The following is a 21,687-nucleotide window of genomic DNA, read 5'->3' as shown; positions in this document are numbered from 1 at the left end:
GGAGTTTTGAAACTGTGCTTCTCACACGAGGGCACCCATTTGTGAAAACCCACGTGAACAAGGCAAAGAGCTGCTCGTTTACAGGTTAACATTTAACTCGCCTGGTGCTGAGCTTTTAATAGTTTCTATAAGGTCAAGAGTTTCGTTAATATGCAACCTGTAACTTAGTCCAAATTAAATTTTACTTTGCCTAGCCATCATTTTAGTACAAAGCTGAAGCTTCATTCTTTCAGGTTTAGTCATTTAACAGGTAGTATTGATGACTTATTTATGTGCCGGGCACACAGCTCTTGAATGGAGGTTTTTCTTGATTAATTAACAACTTTGTTTATTTACATGTATATTTTTTAAATTTTTTATTGAAGTACAGTTGATTTACAATGTTGTGTTAATTTCAGGTATACATCAAAGTGATTCAGTTTATATATATATACATATATATGTGTATATGTGTGTGTGTGTATATATATATATATATAAAAATATATATATATATAAATCTATTCTTTTTCAGATTCTTTTCCATTGTAGGTTATTACAAAATACTGAGTATAGTTCCCTGTGCTATACAGTAGGTCCTTCTTGGTTATCTATTTTATATGTAGTAGTGTGTATATGTTAATCCTAAACTCCTAATTTATCCCTTCCCCCCTCCACTTTGGTAATTATAAGTTTGTTTTCTACATCTGTGACTCTATTGCTGTTTTGTAAATAAGTTCATTTGTCACATTTTTTTAGATTCCACATATAAGCAATGTCATATGATATTTGACTTTCTCTGTCTGACTTACTTCACTTAGTATGAAGAGTTTTTGAAGAATAAAAACATGGTTTCTGTCCCTTTAAAGCTTACAGTTTGGTTGAGGAAATGGACAATGAATATAATACAGAAACATAAACAATGAACAAATACATAAATAATCATGTTAGTTACAGGGTCTGTTGAGTGCTTTATGGGAAATAAACAAGGATCTAAGGAAAAGAGTACAGAGTTGGGGGTGAGGGTCATTGCTCTCGAAGAAGCCTCGCCAGTAGGTGGCATTTGAGCCAAGCCTTGCAGGACAAGCAGCTCTAAGGTGGAAGTTTGTTAGCTGTCCTGGAGCAGAACAGAGGCCTCTGTGGTTGGAACATGTGAGAAAGGGGGAGCGTGGTTCAAGAAGCCACAGGAGAGGCGAGCCGAAATTAGGTTGTCTTACCATGCTCTCACAAAGGCTCTAGTTCAAACTTATTTCTTATTTGTGCTTTAATGAAAATACAGAGCCAGTCAGGAAAGGGGACATATTTGAATTTGTAATCAGTTTGGAGATAAGGATAGAACATTCACAGTGGGTGGTAGGAAAATAAGGATGGAAATCATAGAGAATGGAATCCACGAGCTATTCTAGATACTAGGGCAAAAAAGAGCCTGCAGATTATTAGTTCACCTTGCTCCCTCTGTAGGTAAGGGATAGGCATACTTTATCTGTAAAAGGCTAGATAGCAAATGTTTTAGACTTTGTAGGCTATAGGGTCTGTCACAACTCATTGACTTTGCCATTGTAGAGTGAAGGCGTCCAGATAATATGTAAGCAAATGAACATGATTGTGTTGCAATAAAACCTTATTACAGACACTGAATTTCACATGATTTTTTATGTGTCATAAGATAGTATTCTTTTTTATTTTTCAACTATTTAGAAATGTAGGATCCCTTCTTAGCTCATAGCCGTACAAAAACAGATGATGTGCTACATTTGGCCCATGGGCCATAGTTTGTCAACCCCAGTACAGATGCTAAAACTGTGGCCCAGAGAAGCAAGTGATATGCCCAAGGTCACAAGGCAAATCAGAGAGATGGCTAAGATAAGAAATCATGTGTTCTAGCTATTAGGCTGGTACTTAAAAGAAAAAAAAATAGTGTCTTCATTGATAAAAGTAATGAGAAGATATTATGTAATATCTTATAATAAGATTTTTATGTAATACTTTGGTTCAAATCGATAAAGATGGCATGTTTATTTTAGAAATTTGTGGGGGAATATAGAAAAGTATTGCAGAAAGTAAAAACCCAGTGGTAATCTAATGTGTTTTGTTTATTTCTAGTTTTATTTGGTTGAGCATTAAATATATACTGATAATCTTTTATAGAATTATCACTATATGTATAGGAATATGCAAATATATACATATGGTCATATCCTTTGTAAACAGAATAATATGAAGATATTTTATATGCTCAAATCATGTAGTTGTCCACCATGATATTCATATGCCCATAGCAAGGCTATTTGCAAGGTGTCCATCATAAGCAGTGACTGATGGCGTTAGAATTATATGATGGCTCTTCCACTTACAAGAGAGGCAACTGTGGGCAAGTTACTTAGCATCTCTGACCCTCATTTGCTATATCAGTAAAATGAAGAAACCTATACTTAATTTACAGGGCTGTGGTGGAGATAAATTCTAACATATGCACAACACCTACATAGAAAGTGTTCAATAAATTTATAGCTATTGATTAATATTGATACACTATATCCATTTGCTTCCATTACCTTCCTTGCACTAAACTATGGGGAAAACATACTGTTCCTTCTCATACTCTAGAATACATCATCACCAAAATTACACATTTATCTTATAATACAACCATTAAGAAAACACAATATTCTCGTTTGAAAGCAGAGTATGACATAGTAGACAGGGTAAGGGGCTTTGGACTAGTCAGATCAGGGCTCAGTTTGGGGCTTCGTCCACTTATTAGCTGTATGACTTTAGGGAAATTAATAAGCCCTGAGATCTATTTCTCTAATTTGTGAAGTAGATTTAATAATGTCATATATATTAAAGCGGGAAAAATATGACAAGCCTTTATTACATTGCTCAGAAAATCAGGGATGGCTAATAAAGGGAAGCCACACTATTTTCCTGCCAGTTGGAAAACAACTATGGGCTATTACAGAACCTTGGGATGTTAGAGTGAAGGTTAACGTAGAGATCAAGTCCTACCTGCATCCAAAGGCAGAATTTCTTCCACAACCTCTCCAACAAGGAATTGTCTTCCTAGCTTTTAAACATTTCAGAGGTGAGATACTCATTGCCACATAAGGTAGATGATTTCATTTTTAGACATGCTGAATTTTTAGAAAGTTCTTCCTTCTGTGGACTCACAATCAGCCTCGTGGGTCCCCTGCTGCCCATTGGAGCTGAACTAAGTAAGGTGTCGAGTCAGACAGGGCTTCTATTAGTCGTCACCCACTCGTAATCTTACTGGTAATTTATCTCTAGCCTCCAGGATTCCTTATGGTCGGTGCCCTGCGGTGATTAGTGTTTGTTCCTTGTTAAGTATTTTGAATATCACTCCTGGTGTCAGGTAAACATGAACTGGAATCCTGACTCTTCTCATAATAGTGGAGGACAATGCAGTAGTTCCTGGAATTAGCCCTCTGTGTGCCTCAGTGGTCCCATCTATGAAATAAGGGTAATAATTATACCTACTTCATAAGGTTGTTAGAGGATAATAGGGAATAAAGTATTCAAAGGGCTTATCCTTCTCTCACTTGTTGCATTAAATGAGATCTGTCATCATGAGTACATCACAATGGCTCCATGATAGTTGAAAACAACTATTCATCATTTATCGTCCTCAATTTAACACCAGTTTCTTGCCATCTAGCCCTTCCTACACTGACACTTCCTAATTACTTGTTCAATGTTTTCTGAAAGTCAGTTGAACCATTACTATGTGCCAGATACGAAACTAGAAGTCTTACATGCACCATCTCATTAAATCTTCACAACAGCTCTATAAAGCAGATACTATTGCTGTCCTCGAGTTATAGATTCAGGGGGCCGAGTCTCAGAAACATATTACCAGACATGTTTCTAGTCTCAATAGAAAACTAACTCCCATGAGACTAAACAATAAAGGGGATTTATTATTCTATGATACTTGCAAGTCCAGATGTACGCCAGACTTGGAGGCTATCTTGATCCAGCACGTCAGCCTGGGACTCTATGCTAACTCCTTTAAATCCAATGAACCACACACCTGCTAAAAGCTTTCCCCAGGACAGCAAGGAAACTTCTTCCTCAGAAGCCCATAGCTTAACTCTTCTTCCTGCTTAATGGCTTTAATAAGCATTACAGCCCATCCCAGAACCAATAACCAGGACTGTGGAGTGGCATAACTCTCACTAGCTTAGGCCTTAGTCACAGAACCGTCTCCTAAAGTCAAGCGTGGGATAGGCTCCCCCAAACAAAGGGACTACAGCGTGTGTGTATATGTGTATGCGTGTGTGTGTGTGTGTGGCAGAGAGGTTAAATACCCAAATTAGAACTGAAATGATTAAGAGAATAAAGAATGCATGTTAGGAGGGCAATCACAATGTACATCATACAAGGTTCTAACTTGCCCAAGGTCCCAGAACCAGCAAGTTCTCAGCTGAGATTTGAAACTGGGTCATCTAACTCCAGAGCCCCACTCTTAACATCTAGGTTCTACTGCTTCCCAAATAAACCTAGTAATGCCTGGGAAGGGATAGAAACATTTGTGATTACTAACTGTATTCTACACACACACACAAACACACCACACAGTACAATACAGTATAGCATATACAAGGCACACGTTTAGTCCATATACTGGTATATACACATTCTGCCTCCAGAGACTACAAAATGGTTAAAACTCTCAAGTTTCTGGGATGGTGGTACATGGCCATACTTCTCAAGCTAGAATGTACTATTGTACTGCTGGGGATTCTCCTTCCTAGAACAACAGATTTATCCAGAGTAAGAAAGGTGGAATTTTACTTTTATATTAAAAGAGATATGGATATATTATAGAGTAGGGTGCAAAGTGTATATGATTTTCAAATATACCACAGAAATTATGAAAAAAATTAAACTTGCTGCAGACCAATTTCAACCACACCCCAGACCCCTGGGTATGTTAGGACATTCTCTCTCCTGAGAGGAAGTAAGATATGAAAGTTTGAGATATAAACTAAGATTGCACCTTGCAGTGTTTGTTTTTTTGCGGTTCGCGGGCCTCTCACTGTTGCGGCCTCTCCCGTTGCGGAGCACAGGCTCCGGACACGCAGGCTCAGCGGCCATGGCTCACGGGCCCAGCCGCTCCGCGGCACGTGGGATCCTCCCGGACCGGGGCACGAACCCGTGTCCCCTGCATCGGTAGGCAGACTCTCAACCACTGCGCCACCAGGGAAGCCTATACCTTGCAGTTTTGGGTTGTAATCCCAGTTCTGTCTGTTACTTAAAATCTTGAACCATCTCTGAGCTCCCCCTTCTTCATTTGCAAGAATGGGTGTAGGGCTTCCCTGGTGGCGCAGTGGTTGAGAGTCCGCCTACCGATGCAGGGGACACGGGTTCGTGCCCCGGTCCGGGAGGATCCCACGTGCCGCGGAGCGGCTGGGTCCGTGAGCCATGGCCGCTGAGCCTGCGTGTCCGGAGCCTGTGCTCCGCAACGGGAGAGGCCGCAACAGTGAGACGCCCGCGAACCGCAAAAAAAAAAAAAAAAAAAAAAGAATGGGTGTAATATCTAAGTTATGGAGCTGTTATGAAGAATAAGATGCTGTCTCTCAAGTGCCTGCCATGTGCCTGCCACAGCATGGGCAATAAATAATAGCTATAACCACTCTCTTGACTCATGGGAAGCACAGCAGTTTGAAAACACTCTTACGGACTAGCCCCAACACCAGGCATTGCTAATCAATCTTTTCCCTTGGACATGGAGATCCTTTACCAACACAGCCTGAAAGCCTTCAGTCTCTTTACTTCAATTCCTTGTAATGGCTTCTGTAACTAATACTACCTTGAACAAACTGTGGGAAAGGCTGGGATTGAGTAACAACAAAAAGAAGTAGCCAGAAAGTAGCTAAGAGTGTAGATCTTAAAAGTTCTCATCACAAGAAAAATAAATTCGTAACTATGTGTGGTGATGGACGCTAACTAGACGTAGTGGGGTGATCATTTCAGAATAGACACAAATGTTGAATTCTTATATTGCACACCTGAAACTGATATAATAGTCACTTATGTCTCAATTAAAAAAAAAAAAAGAAGCGGCATCCAGGTGGTAAGAAAGTTGGAGGATGACACCTGGCCCTTACTAATCCAGTCCTGGCATCTTTTCACTTGTTTCCTGTTCGAAATTACATGTTTTTGCTTACAATTTCCCATCACACTCTCACACCCCCAAACCTCTCTTTTCTTAGCATGAGTCTGTTTATGTGACCAATAGCCTTCATGTAACACTGTAATTAATATATTATATGTACGATAAATATGATATTATAAAATAACATTATATAAATATATAAATAAAATATTATACGTATAATATTTTCCCCCTCTCAAGAACTTGGAGAGGACCCAATCCAGGAGAGCATTATGTGACAAAGAATTAAATCCAAACTGTGGACCTGTCAGAAAGCCGTGGGACACTGAAGAAGTTGAGTTTCATTAGGATACACTGATTTTCCTGTTCCCTCTTCTCACAATACCCCATATCAGATTGCAGGGTGAGCAACTTGATTCCAGGGTAGGCACAGTGAAGGGATGTAATTAGCCTATTAAGTTCTGCTAATGTCTTGTTAAAGTCATTCAGGTGAGAACAGCAGATATATCAGTTCCGCCTCGGACCCTGCCACAGGGAGTGTTGCATTTCCACACTGCTACTTGTAGTTCTTCCAGTAAGAATCAGCTGATTCAGCAGGACCTGGACTTTTCTGTTTCATCAAATCAAGCTGCAATGAAGGATTTCTACAGCATGTGTGTGTTCCCAAAAGTGCACTTTACCGCTCTGCAAATGATGGGTTTTTTCGTTGCCAACAGTAAACACAGTGCATCTGGCATATGGAGGGTGTTTTGTTGTCGTTGTTCTTATTCTTTTGTTTTTGTTTTTCTCTTCTTAGGAGAAAAAGAAATACATGGCTTATTATTCCAGAAGTTTGAGAAGCCAAGGGACTAGATTTACTCATTTTTCTGACCAATATTTATTTAAACACTGACTTTGTTCTGGGCACTTTGATGAGCCTAGGAGCTACAGCACAGAAAAGATGTCCTTGCTCTGAGAACCTGGCGGGAAAACAAATAAGGAACAAATAAAGAAGAAAATAGGTAATGATAGTGCTGTGCTGAAAATAAGGTGGAAGTGAAGAGATGAGGATGGAGAGGGCACTACTCTAGACTGGGTGGTGAAGAAAGAACTTGGAGGACATGATATTTTAGCCAAGATCTGAATGACAAGAAGACACAAGCCACCTGAAGGTCTAGGGAGACAGGATTGCAGGCAGAGGGGACAACGTGTGAAGAAGACCAAGAAGTACAGTGCAGTTGGAGCATGGTGTGTGGCTATGAGATGTAGCTCAGGGCTCCGCAGGACTAGAGCACCTACAGGTCATATAAGGCCAGGGTAAATGGTTCGGATCTTATTCCATGTGGGTTGGGAGCCAATGGAGTCATTAGGCAGGGAAGGTGTGTGTAATGAAAAACACCACCCTGGCTGCTATGTGGATAATGGATTGTCAGGGGACAAGAGGAGAAGCAAGAAGAACAAGGTATTATACTATTGCAGACTTCAGTATGATGATGGTGGTAGCGCTGGAGATGGTAATTCTAATGTGTGTCTATGTATAAGTATTTTTTCACTGTAGTAAAATATACATCACATAAAATTTATCATTTTAACCATTTTTAAGTGACAAAGTACATTAAGTACGTTTATACTGTTGTGCAACCATCACTACCGTCCATCTCCAGAACTTTTTTGTCATCCCAAAATGAAACTCTATAAATATTAAACAATAAATCATCAATCCGTCTTTCCCCACAACCCTTGGGAACCTCTATTCTATTTTCTGTCTCTGTGAATTTGACTATTCTAAGGACCTCATATAAGTAGAATCATACAATAACTGCTCTTTCGTGCCTGGCATATTTCACTTAGCATAATGTCTTCAAGGTTCATTCGTGTTAGAGACTGTATCAGAATTTTATTCTTTTTTAAAGCTGAATAATATTCCATACGTATATACCACATTTATCTATACACCCATCCACGGATACTCGGGTGGTTTCCACCTCGTGGCTATTGTGAATAGTGCTGCCACGGGTGTACAAATATCTGTTCAAATACCTGCTTTCACTTCTTTGGGGTATATACCCAGAAGTAGAATTACTAGATCAAGTATTAATTTCATGGGTTTTTTTGGTGTTTGTGTGGGATTTGGTGGATATCAAAGGTTCTCTTTAGGACGTATTATATTTATATTTATCATGGCTGCTAAACATACAGATGGAAACATCAGGCAGGAAGTTTTACTTATTATTAGTCTAGAATCCCTGGGTCGGGTCTGGTGATAAAAGGTATATGATAGAAGGTCATGCTGCCCGGTGGATAGGCTGTCATGATGACAAAGGAATGATTAAGGAAATGGGAGTGAGGAAACAGTTGGGGTGCATGTTGTTTTCAGCTCCCCAGGTGATCGTAGATACCCAGGTTTGGTAACTACCCAGTTAAACCATCTTATAGATTGCCTTAAATGAAGAAAACCATTTAGGATTACTGGAGAAGACAGAAAATATAAGTGGTGCTTAAATTCTGAACTAGAAAATCTCAACTTGTTCTAGCAGGAATTTTAATACAGCACCTGGGTTTATTTTCATTTCCTTTCTCCTACTGCATGAATAAACAATCTTATCACACTGCCATTCACCCTGTAGTGACTTAGAGGTTACCTCATCACTTTTTAGAGAAACTATGTACTTAGAATCTATGCTTATATACTTTATTTTTCTGTTAAAAGTCCACTTTTTCTTTTATATTTTTCTTAGATTTTCCTCATAGTCTTTCTCTGAATTTAGTAATAAACATGCCTCTTTACCACTTTAAACCCCTTTGGCATGGTTCCTTTTGAACTTTCTTACCCTCCCCATCCCTGAGGGAACTATGTCTCATCTGTCTTTATATTTCTCATATCCTAACACAGTGACTTATCAAAGTAGATAAATGTTTGATAGATAAATGTTTGATAATTAAATGAATATAAGATTGAAGTAGGACATATCACCTTAAACTATGACCTCTCTGATCTCCATATTATTCTTTAAGCTGCAAGGAAGTTTCTGGGGAAAGTAGTGGATATCACGAAGTGTGGCTATAACAAATCTAAAAAATTGCACCTAGGGATTTAATAGAAAGCCCATAAAGTGCCAAACCCACGGCAATTCATTTCTCCTAGCAAGCCCTCATAAATTCAGGCCACGAAATCATTGTGCTCATCTTGCCACACCCAAGTCTCTCCCTTCCCGGCAGGGCTCCTCAGGGCCTCCTCCTCTCCTGGCAGACACTACCTGATGCTCACTGGTACAGGTCCGAAAGAGGTGGCAAGAGCCTAATGGCTAGTTTACCTCAAGCTTTAAACTGCAGAGTGTTCAATGGTGCACTGGAGTGCTCTGGTATATCCTGGTTTATGTATTAATCAAGAAACCATCCCCGCCATCAAGGAGTTCATGATCCAGTTGGAGAAAAAATGAATAGAAGTGTGATAAATGTTGTGATGGGATAAGCATACCATGCAGAGCACACAGGAGGGGCCATTGACTCAGAACTGGAAAATCAGGGAAGGCTTCCTGTAGGAAGTGGCATCTGAGCTAAGAGGTGAGGGATGAATCTGCATTTTCTGGGTGCAGTGGTTCAGGGCTCTGATTCAGGCAAAGGAACGGCAGAAGGTGAGGAGATGCAGGGAGCTTTTAGGGGACTCCATGCCCTCCATGTGGCTGGCACAGGAGCCAGATTATGAAAGGGCCTTTAATCCATGTGAGTGAATTTAGACTTGATAATTTTTGGAATAATGAAATCCATCAAAGGGGTTAGGGTGGAGTCTGCAACACTGAGAGTTTAGCCAGGGAAACATGCAATTTGAAACCCCCTTGCACTCTATGTTTTTAGCAAATTATACCCTGAACCAGAGAAAAATTTGCCACAGCTACAAATGACCGCTTATGAATCCAGAGCTAATTTTAAGAACCTAATAAACTAAACGAGAAGATATTCAAAGCTCATGAAAGTACCCATGCACCTGCCGGTTGGGTGGGGCATATACTTGGTTCTATGTGTAGCTAAGAGGCTTGTTATTCATTAATATTTTCAAAAGAGGACTCTGACAGTCTCGGTCTGTCACAGACTAAAGTCACCTTATTCTAGTGACATAAAAGCCACTTGACTAGGCTGAAAATGTGTTCCCAAACCTGTTGCAGAATTTCTTCCCTAATGGCTTCTGTGAATTTGGGTTTAAGGGCTTTAATGGTACATCAGGGAAGGGCAGTAAAAACCGGAGTGTGGAAGAGTGAGGGCTGCTATGAACTACAGAGCTGTGCTCTCATTGAGGAACACTGCTTACAATAATATTTGTTCTTGAGGACTTCTGAAACTCTACAGGCCATTCCTCTAAGTATTTACCATCAAACCTCTAAGTATTTAGCATCAAACTACTGCCTTCGTTGGAAGAGGGTGGATTATATTCCCTTCTATGGATTTAAGGATCTCACCAATGCATAGAAAACTGGTCCAAATCCTTTAGTTAACAATCCCAGGAATAATACTTATTAAGCAACTAGAGGCATTATAGCATCATCCTAAAAAAGATTCTAATCTCTGCAAGTTTAAAATGTAATCACTTTATAGATCATTTTGTTTCTCTTTTTTATAGTCTTCAAGTTCTAGAGTTACACAGGCAACAATGATGATTAGTACTACTACCTTATGACAATTTAAATGCTGTATGATCACACACTACTATATGTAAGATAGATAACCAACAAGGACCTACTATATATAGCACAGGGAACTCTACTCAATATTCTGTGGTAACCTATATGAGAAAAGAATCTGAAAAAGAATGAATATATGTATATGTAGAAATAAATCACTTTGCAGTACACCTGAAACTAACAAACATTGTAAATCAACTACACTCCAATAAAATTTAAAAAATAAAAATAAAAATTATACATAAAATTTAAATAAATAAATAAATGCCGGATGATCTATGGAGCAATACTGACACACTTGGATATAATATGCTGTAGAAATTAAGAATCTGAGCTTTTAGGGACTTCCCTGGTGGCACAGTGGATAGGACTCCACGCTCCCAATTCAGGGTGCCTGGGTTTGATCCCTGGTCGGGGAGCTAGATCCCACATGCATGCCGCAACTAAGAGTTCGCATGCCACAACTAACGAGCTCACCTGCTGCAACTAAGACCCCGTGCAACCAAATAAATAAATAAATATTTAAAAAAAAAAAAAAAGAGTCTGAGCTTTTGAGTGAGAGAGACCCAGGTCCAGAGCCCTGTTTTTCTGTTTATTAGCTCTGTAACCTTGGGTTAAGTTACTTAACCTCTTTAAGCCTCAGTTCCAACCTAGAAATTGGGGGTATTAATGGTAACTATCTCAATTCACTGTGAGAATTGAATGAGACTGTGAGTGATGAAGTGCTAGTACATTCATTCCTAGCTAGCCTTCTTAAGCAGTTCACCTTTATCCTTTAGTTCTGTTTCTTTGTTTTATTATGAGCAACTTTCTCCTTTCTTTTTACTCCCCTAGGGATATGAAGCCTGACAATATTTTGCTTGATGAACATGGTAAGTAAATGATTTGTTTGTAACCACATAACATGCATGTAGAACAAGTTGGTTATCCCCAGCAAAGTAGTACTATATAGGGAAAAAGCGTCTTACTCAGTTCAGTTGAGTTGCATGTACAAACTCCATTTTATGGTGGGAGGGACCATATGGGGGAACTTTATCATTTATTGCAGTGACGTTGTACACCCTTAAATAGCCTTACATTTACATAAGGAGAAAGTTATTCTCTTTTCAATTTTCTTCCATTCCTACTGATTTCTTCAAGAAAACCATCCCAGTTTTTTGGTGCTAGTTTGCTTTAATATCTCTATAGCAATCATCTCCCTTTTTTTTTTTTTTTTTTTCATAAAGACAGAAGAGGCTTAGAGCATTCGGTAGGCAATAGTATCTACCTAGAGATTCGTGACAGACTTTCCTTCTTGTGAGGGTAAACTGGGTTCACATTTACAGAAGAGATATCAAGTTTTCTGTTCAAAGGTTTTCAGTTACTAAAAATGAGTCCATTTAAAGAAAGATATAAAGCAGATAAGAGTATCTCTGGTACCCAGCTATGAAAGTGACAGAGGGATATGGCAATGACCATGACGGTGATACATGAATGCCTGAAGTTCAAGAAGCACTGATTGAAGATGTCCTATAGAACAAGCTTTGACCAACAGTGATCAAATGTGTACAATCTCTTCCTAATATTATTTCAATGTACATTTGGATTTATTTATTAGAGCAGACCTGTAGGACACACAGCCTGCATGTTATAAATGTTACAGAGGCAATAAGATCCTTGTTAAATTTTTAGAAAGCTGCTAGAGGAGGGAGTCCTAAATCTGCAAAGCTCTGTATCTCTTTAACTTTTACAAAAGAGATTTGCAAGTGGGACTGAAACTCCACGGACCATCCGTCACTTATTATTTATTTACCTAGTTGCATTTTAAGCCTGGTTTGCCAGACGCCACATGTGCTCAGAGGGCTAAGAAACACTTTTGTGTATGACCTCTAATTTCAAAGCTTGGAGTCATTATTTATTTATGGACTGTCTAAAAAGATTTTCTCCACTTTCTTCCGATGCCTTATTTCTTCCTTCCCTTTACTGCTTCTGACATTTGGGAATAGTTTCTGAATCTCAGAAATGTGGGCAATGGTGAGACAACATGAAGGTGACTTTCATTAAAGCACCAGCTGTCTCTGCCTTAAATAGGAAGCAGGATCCCCTCTCACACCGGTGCAGATAAACTCTGTGGAGCTTCACAGCTGTGGACAAGGCCTCCCCAACCTCTAGAGGCCATCTTTGCACGATGTACAAAAAGGTGCTCTGTGTGCCTACCACAGCCTTGGGAAGGTGACCACTGGTAATGCAGAGCCTGATTTCGGGTTCTGTCCCCACTTCCCCCTCACCTGCTTGCCTTTGTGCCCCATATATTGCTCAACCATTTGTCAGGACCCTGAATGGAGACATATGGGTCCTGTCAACCAAAAAAATGTACCTTCCATTCAGAGAACAACGTTTCGGTCTTGGATCTCAAACATGGCTTCATCTTATTCCTCCCGTGAGGTCGTCCTGTTCTCTCTCATTCAACTTCTTTCTCTTCCTCATTTTCTTGTCCACTTGGTCATTGTAGATTAGGAGAAAGATCCAGGAATAAATTAATCTTCGAGTTTGTCCACCCTTAGAGACTACCCTTGGGAAAGATTGTGTGATATCGTAGATACGAGCATGGGGTTCTGAGCTCAAAACCCAGTTCTCTCACTCACCAGCTCTGAAACGCTCGACAGGTTGCCTAAAACTTCTCTGCACCTTAGATTCTTCAGGGATGAAAGGCGTCCTTACTTCTCCGGGTAACTGTAAACACTAACTGACACCCTGTTTATAAAGTGCTTGATTGCCACGTGCACAAGGAAATCACTCAATAACGGTTAAATGCTAGTATGACTCCATGAGGTAGTAGGGGCTTTCTCCCCTACAGAAGGAAGCTTAGGTGACTTCATTTTGTTTTATATGACTTTATCTATATCATATAGCGTAAGTGAAAGCTGGGTCCTCACCTGTCTTTACTAAAGAATTATTTTGATTCCAAGTGGGATATACCAAAGATTGTGTGTGGCTACTTCTTAGGTCTTGTGTTTAAACAATTTTCTCTGACACTTAATTCTCAGGTAACTACACTTTCAGTGGCCCATTCTGCCTGTCCTTCATGCACGCAGGGGGTTAAGCCCACTTTTCAGGGCATTTTATTCTTGGTTGGACTGGGGGTCTGTTACTTAGGGACTACAAGTAGGCATACCGGTCTGCCTGAGGGACGGTCCTAGTCTACAACTGTTATCTAGTGTACTATTTACAAAGATCTTTTTCACTCTCAAGTTTTGGGGTTTGGACAATGACTTAAGAGGGGGCTTTTCTGTATTTTTTCCCATCCTAAACTCAACTGGAGGATCACTGCAGTCAATAAGAGAAACACTGCTTTGGGAAGGACTGGATATGTGAGTGGGATAGAAGCAAACAAAAAGGTTGCGAGCCATTCTCTAAGCATTGTCCTGGGGATCCCTTTCTGGAGAAAATAATTTTTTGAGGTTATTTACTTTCTGTTTATTCAAATTCTGAAAAATTAAGCTTTTAGGCATTGCTCAGGGACCATAATTAACTACTTTGAAATGAAGAAATTCCCGGTGGCCCTCGCTCCCCAGCTCATTATGCACAGCTGCTCTTGTGACAGCCAACTGGACCACAAATCAATGCCTGCCTTTGGGAGTGCTTTCTGGTGTGATTTTCCAAGGTCTCACGTTCGAAAACTTCATTTGTCTCCTCTGTCTCCTCTCCTTCTTTTCACCCTTTTCACCCTTTATGGACTTTTCACCCTTTATGGACAAGATCATGTACGCCTCTTGCATGGGGACTTAGCAACTGTAAAGGATAACTGTTTACCTCTAATACACCTCCTATGCCCGTTCCTCCAAGTGAGCTGCGTATTACGCCACATAGCTTATATTCTAATTCAGCACCATCAGTAAGAGGCAGAAATTTTGTTTTACTCTTACTGATTCATATTGGTTCATGTTCATCAGAAAAGGCTGATATTTAAAGAAGCTAAATTCTTTTGTAAATGGAGAATCCTTCCACTGGTGTGTATGAACATTCCTTATACATCAGAATTTGACTTAAAAAAGTCTGCAATTTAGAGCATACCTGTTCTCCTTAAATGTCTCACTCACTAGTTCAGAGCCCAAGATGGCATTAGATCTTGCATGGCTCATAACCAACTGTCCTGATATATAGGTTTCATGTCCTACCAACTTAAGTACCCCATCTAATTCTATCAGTTCAATAGTGTCTAAAATTCTTGTGTTTTTCCTAAGCTATTCAGGAAATAAATGCTGCATACAAGGAGCAATAATGTCTCCCTGGTGTATCTGAGAGAATGACAATTACCACATCATCTATAATTTAGGTTTCTTAATATCATCCCTAGTCACAGGGAACAGAGAAAGGCAAAAACTCGGTTTGGGGGTGTGAGGAAGAAATAATTCTGCTACCTTAACAGCTTCTCCCTTGCAGAGTCCCAAAATGTACCTAAAAATCAAGTGGGTAGCATCTTAAAACCTATATATACGTATACATATATGTATATTATATATATATACACACACACACGCACACACACACACATATATAGTAGAACTCTGTACCCTATCCCCAGATAATCAGGTGTATAAGTCTCTGCTAGTGCCTAACGATATGAATTTTTAATAAGAATCCTAGAAAAATGTGGCACACATGATCTAACTATTTTTGAGTTGAGGAAATTTTTGAAAGTTAGGAGCCACGCCAACCAATTGGTTATGGTGTCCTTGAGGGCTGTGTTGAGAAACATCCCCAGGCTGAACACAGGTACAGTGCAAAAGAGTATAAGTAATGACCACAATGACGACTAAATTCAGTGACTCAATACTGTGAACTCCAATTTTTAATGTGATTCTGTGCCTCAAGGTACAGAGGTGAAAAGAACTGGCAGATCACTCCCTATAGGGTGTTCACAGTGAGGAAGTTCTGAGCCTTGTATCTGAAAAACTTCACAGTAAGGCAGTGGTTCTAACTGGGGATGCTTTCGCTCTACCGTCTCTCCCTGCAGGGGACACTTGGCAATGTCTGGAGACAATTTTGATGGTCAGGATTCTATTTAGGAGAGGGAAGTACTTTTGGCATCCAGTGGACAGAGGCCAGGGATGCAACTAAGCATTAGACCATGCACCGGACAGCCCTTCACAGCAAAGAATGATCAGGTCCAAGATATCAATAGTTCCAGGTTGAAAAACTCTGTTCTAAGGCTCCCTCAGAGCCGGGGCTTATGGAAGAGGCCAGAGTGGTCCCTCACACCCAAGCAATTCCTGGGTCCCTCCATCAGCAGGTGACTGAACCTTCCTCTGTGAGCCAGAACTCAGATTCACTTCCACAGCACAGAAGGGACCATGGCAGAAGGATCCCCACGGTGAGCACAGGGAAGCATGGCAGCATCCTGGGCCAGGAATGGAGACGTCGGGGCTGGTGGCCAGGGGCTCTGCTATCCTTGTTCAGCTGGAGGGCAGCAGGCAACAGTTTCCAGTAGATCCTGACCCTCAAATGATTCCTGCCCATTGTCTACTATGCACCCTGGTGGGGGAACCCTGAGCCAACCAGCAGATAGTTCTTTTAGTTTGTTCAGCAATTTGGTCTTACGCTAAAGCGCAAAAAGTTTCTGGGCGATTTATAACCCACCAAAGAAGTCCTGGACCAAATTGTAGATCCTCATTCTAGCTCTGCTACTTCTAAGTACTGAGAACTTAGCCACAAACAGCTCTTCTGTAAAATAGGAACTACTTGATTAGGCTTAAATGTACAAAAACCTTTTGAAACTTGCAATTAATCATATGAATGTAAAAAATACTACTTATGACATTAACATTCTTTCAACCACATTCGAAAGAAATGTAACGAGTGAGTACTTACTGCAGTCAACATCTTCTACTAAGCCTAGTCTTCTTTTAAAAGTGTGGTCTCAAACTTTACTGGGTATCAGCATCACCTAGGGAGCTTTTCTAAACACTGGGCCCCCATCCTCCGAGTTTCTGCTTCAGTATGCAGAGGTAGGGCCCAGGAATGTGCATTTCTAACACTTTCCCAGGTGATACTGATGCTGCTGGTCTGGGGACTGCACTTGGAGAGCCAGCTGACTCTGAAACATCCTCTACCTTCTACATGAGCATAGCCAATCTTAGGACTGAGTCGGTTAGAACAGCTGCTCGGGCTAACGTAGAGGATCCCATGCCTGGCTGCCCATCTGAATCACCTGTGGAGTTTCTTGTTCTGTTTCTAACGTGGATGCCTGGCTCTCCCACCAGTCCCACGGCATTGGTGTCCTGGAAGAATGAAGTCCAGGAGTGTGAGTTTCACAAAGTCACTCTGGAGCGTCTGATCATGACAAATAGCAACTTCCTGCCAAATGCTGAGCAAAGCCTTCCACAGCATTATTTCATTTGATCTTCCCAACAACCTCGTGAGAAGATGACTACTATCATCTCAACTTTACAGAGAGGATAAGTCACCTTTTTGAGGTAGCATAGCTGGTTAGTATTAGAGCCGGGACTTGAAGCCAGGCAGTCAGACTCCAGAGAACAGACTCTTAATCATTAAGTCTCCAGGCTCACCTGTTTTGTATCAAACCTTGTGAAACATTGATCCAGTGCTTTGAGCGTGACCCATGGGGAGAAACAGAGAAAGAAAATACTGAAACAACCTATATTATGATAGGGTGATTTCTGGAAATCATCTGTTGGTACCACTTATGCAAGGATACCTTCACTTTCAGCTTGATGAGCGCTACTTTATTAAAATGTCATCAGATATAAACAAAACACTTTTTGCACCACACAAAACCCTGGTGATAAAGACAGTGAGATTAATCGTTAGCGGCAGACTGGATGCTATCAGGGAGCAGAGAGTGCAGTTGGCAGGGGGAGCGTGGTCTGTGGGATATGGAAGACGAATCCCCTCCAGTTACCACCGTATCTCATCACAACCACAGAAGCATGCAAATGGAAATGCCAACACTTCACGATCCTCTCAAAACATATGACTTTCCTGCCAACAGCTGACAGAACAGGCTTATCCTACTTCTGGCTGTGAATGTAAGGACCGTAATACACTTTGTAGGGTGTGCTCCCTTCTGAACTTAAGTGTTAGACCCACACTATACTGCCATGAGTGTGAACACTGCAGAGAGACCCTAGAGATCGTCTAGTCCGCCCATGAATTTTTTTTTTTTTTAAGGGAAACAGGTTCAACACAGGAAAGGAACTGCAAGTGTACGATGTATTGGGAGCAGAATTCAGGGCAGGACCTAAGTCTCCTGGCTCCCAGTCTAGGGCTCTTTCTAGAGCCTCTTTAAAAATAAAACTTGACTTTTCCCTACTTTCCCTTTGTACATTATTTTGTTGGGGACCACTGGGGGACAACCTGAACTATCAGACAAAAAACTACTAATGATATTCAGAAAAACAAGGAGAGAAAGAACTCTTTCTTGGCAAAGAAATAAATATACGCATCCACAGTCATGTCTGCTTTGTATTAACAACATTTGTTTCTTTAAAAAAAAGATGCTGTAAAGATGCTTGGAAATTTGATACTTCAAATAGTTCTTATCTACCCCGCTCTTGATTCTCACAGGCTGTACCAACTTAAAATGCTGACAACAGGCAAAAATTGCCTAAGTAGAATTTACCAGAGCGTGGGCTCTTAAAGACCAAGGTTAAAACTTTCTGACATTGAACTACAAACTTACAACCAGACGTTAACCTTTCCGTGTTTTGGCACCTGGAGGGTTGCTGGTTTAGACTATATTGGTCTTGAGGATAGGATAATTGACTTTTTACTGTGTGTACCCAATTGCAAATGGCGTACAAGAATTTACAAACTAAGCTTCCAGGTACTATTGATAAAAAAAAAAAAGCGTGGTCTGCCGCTGGGTTGAATGGAACGTAACGTTCTCTGTGGTCCTTCTCCCTCGCAGGGCACGTGCACATCACAGACTTCAACATCGCTACGATGCTACCTGTGGAGATGTGCATCACCACCATGGCCGGCACCAAGCCTTACATGGGTATGGGCCCCCTGAGCCGCCATAGCGACTAAGAGGAAGGCTTTTTTATTCATTCCTGTAGACACCATGTACTACGGGTTCAATCATCTGTAGGGCCTTGCAGCTAGAAATGACGAGCCCCCCTCTGACTTGACCTAGAGAGCTTCTAATTTCACAGGTCTGCGGTGAGCCTCAGGCATCTCCTTTTAGCAAGCACCCAGACTGACCTCGATTCAGGACAGTCACGGATTACATGTAAAAACACTATTTTATGAGTTATTAAGGACAGTTTCTACCTACTTCCTGATGAAGAATATTAATAATTAATTCAATAAATATCTACTAATTGCCTCTGTGTCCTCAGCACTGTTTCAGGTGCTGGCGGTGCTGCAGGGAGCAAAACACACAAGGTCTCCAGCCCATGGAGCTTACCTTCTAGAAAAGGAGTTAAAAAAAAAAAAAGAATCAAACAGAGAAGGTACAGCCATAAGTAGGATGGTAATAAGTGACGTAAGTATTATTATGACCATGATTTACATAATCCTGCATAACATGCATAAGGCTGTAAGTTCACAAAGTACCTTCCAGTTATAATTTTGGTTTTAGGTTTATCACAACGATCCCATGAATAAGTCACAGGTGAAATATTGGAACTTGAAATTAAAGGCAAGAGCAATGCCACTTTCTTTCAATATTTCATTCTCTTCCTCATGGAACTGAAGAGAGAATTAAAGAGAGAGAGGAAAAGAGAACTGTGCAGGGCCACCTCACTTTCCAAGAGAAAGAAATCATCTGTGGGGAAAAATGAGCCTGATTTTATATGGTATTTGAACAACTGCAAGTTCCTGGCTTGCAATTATCAGTGGGGGGAAGAAGCCTCCTTTGTCCTTCTAAAATAATGGACACATGTAATTCAGCCTATTTTCTTGCCTGAAACCCATGGTACTCAAATGATAAAAAGGAATCTCTGAGCCTGCTGGTCCGAGGAGTTTATTCCCTAGGTTTCCTGGGTTTCCATATTAAGGGCTACTTGCTCGGCGCCAAATCAGAAAATGTGCATCTGGGTTTTCTAAGCCTGGTTTCCATGGTGAGAGGAGTAAAGGAAGCCCAACTTTGTTTTCTCTCCCCAGTGATTTTAAAGACAATATCCGTATAATTTGATTCTCCTAAAGGTTGGCATTTCCAGTCTTTTCACGACATAGAGCTAGGAGATTGGAATCCTGTCAAGTTTCTCTGCACCTCTCCACCCTCACCCTTAATAATTAACAGTTACTAATATTTATTGAAAGCATTCTGGGGACCAGACAATGTGTTAAATGTTTTGCATTCATTGACTGATTAAGTTTTTCTCAATAACCCTGTGAGGCAAACTGTAATTATCACCATTTTACAATGAGGAAAATAAGAAGCTAAGTAATTTGCTCAAGATCACATGGCTAATAATTGAAAAAGCCTAGATCTAGAGCAAGCTCGTTCTGACTTTAGAAAACCAAGCTTCTCCCTAAAAGAGAGAGACAGAAATTTAAAAGTTTATGTATTTATGATTCTTAAATAGATGTAAGCCAAATTAGGTAGGCCATACTCTTAGAAATGTTTCTAGTTTTATTTTAAAAAATGAATATCTGACTGTCAAGGCTTATATTTTCATCCAGAAGTTGTTCTTGCCTTTGATTTTTGGATGGGAATCTTCCTAAGAGGTATCACAGGCGGAAGTCTGCTTTCTCTTTTTAAAAATTATGTTCCCGGGCTTCCCTGGTGGTGCAGTGGTTGAGAGTCCGCCTGCCGCTGCAGGGGACACGGGTTCGTGCCGGGGTCCGGGAAGATCCCACATGCCGTGGAGCAGCTGGGCCCGTAAGCCATGGCCGCTGAGCCTGCGCGTCCGAAGCCTGTGCTCCGCAACGGGAGAGGCCACAACAGTGTGAGGCCCGCATATTGCAAAAAATATATACATATATATGTTCCCAATAATTTGGTAAAATCTACCTAACAGACATTCACCAGCACTCATTTTATAGCATTCCTGCAGAATGTAATTAGCAATTAACCAGAAAGAAAAAAAATTCTAAAAAGAAAGAAAACTAGGATGAAATACTGAATGAAGATTATAGGAATATACAACATTTTCTAATGTAAGATGCTTAGCATATTATACCGCAGTTCCTCGACTCTGGCAATAAGAAGATGAGCTGTCTGTCAGTTCTTTTTTTCTTTTTTAACATCTTTATTGGCGTATAATTGCTTTACAATGGTGTGTTAGTCTCTGCTTTATAACAAAGTGAATCAGCTATACATATACATATATACCCATATCCCCTCCCTCTTGCATCTCCCTCCCTCCCACCCTCCCTATCCCACCCCTTGTCTGTCAGTTCTTAAGCACCTGCACCCAACAAGGAAGTTTTACTTTTTTGAATTCCTCATCTTCTACCTCCATGCTCTTTCCAATCAACTCCAATCCCTCCTTCTCCCCATCCGTGGTCTGTGTAAATATCATTCAGATCGCTTAGAGCTTAACCAATTAAAACATTCCTCTTCTCCAAATTAACCAAACCAAACAAACAGATATACTATGGAAAATGCTGATTAAGCAATGGGGAAATTCATCTCTCTACTTGTAGATATTTAGGGTTTCCTTCCAGACCTTTATTCTGTATACACACAAACACATTTTTTTAAGTTGGATCATACTGGAGTTTTGCAACCTAAATTTTTACTTTAAAATGTAATAATAGGCATCATATAGTGAGAATCTATTATGTCCCAAGCATTTTGCTAAGTTTTTAACATTATATCATTAAATTTTCAAAGCAACTCAACGAAATATGTTTTCATAGATTACAAATAATCAGGCCTACAGAGAAAGCGACATGTATAATCACACAGCAAGCAACTGGCAGAGCACAAAGTTAAATCCAAATCGAAAGCGTCTCAAGTCT

General features: G+C 40.4%; 1 protein-coding gene across 1 annotated transcript in view; it reads left to right on the top strand.

Annotated features, from left to right (window-relative positions):
- STK32A (serine/threonine kinase 32A) overlaps positions 1-21,687 on the top strand; it is a 120,926-nt gene that overhangs the window by 75,638 nt on the left and 23,601 nt on the right. The window contains exons 6-7 of the mRNA XM_027081695.1: positions 11,608-11,645; positions 18,683-18,772. Of these exons, the coding sequence (XP_026937496.1) occupies positions 11,608-11,645; positions 18,683-18,772 (128 nt within the window). The remainder of the gene's footprint in view (positions 1-11,607; positions 11,646-18,682; positions 18,773-21,687) is intronic.

Source organism: Aethalodelphis obliquidens, unplaced genomic scaffold, assembly GCF_003676395.1.
Source record: "Aethalodelphis obliquidens isolate GAN/ISIS:26980383/991018 unplaced genomic scaffold, ASM367639v1 scaffold45, whole genome shotgun sequence".
Classification (NCBI taxonomy): Eukaryota; Metazoa; Chordata; class Mammalia; order Artiodactyla; family Delphinidae; genus Aethalodelphis; species Aethalodelphis obliquidens.
Note: the sequence above shows the minus strand (reverse complement) of the source record. Positions and strands in the feature narration are given on the sequence as shown.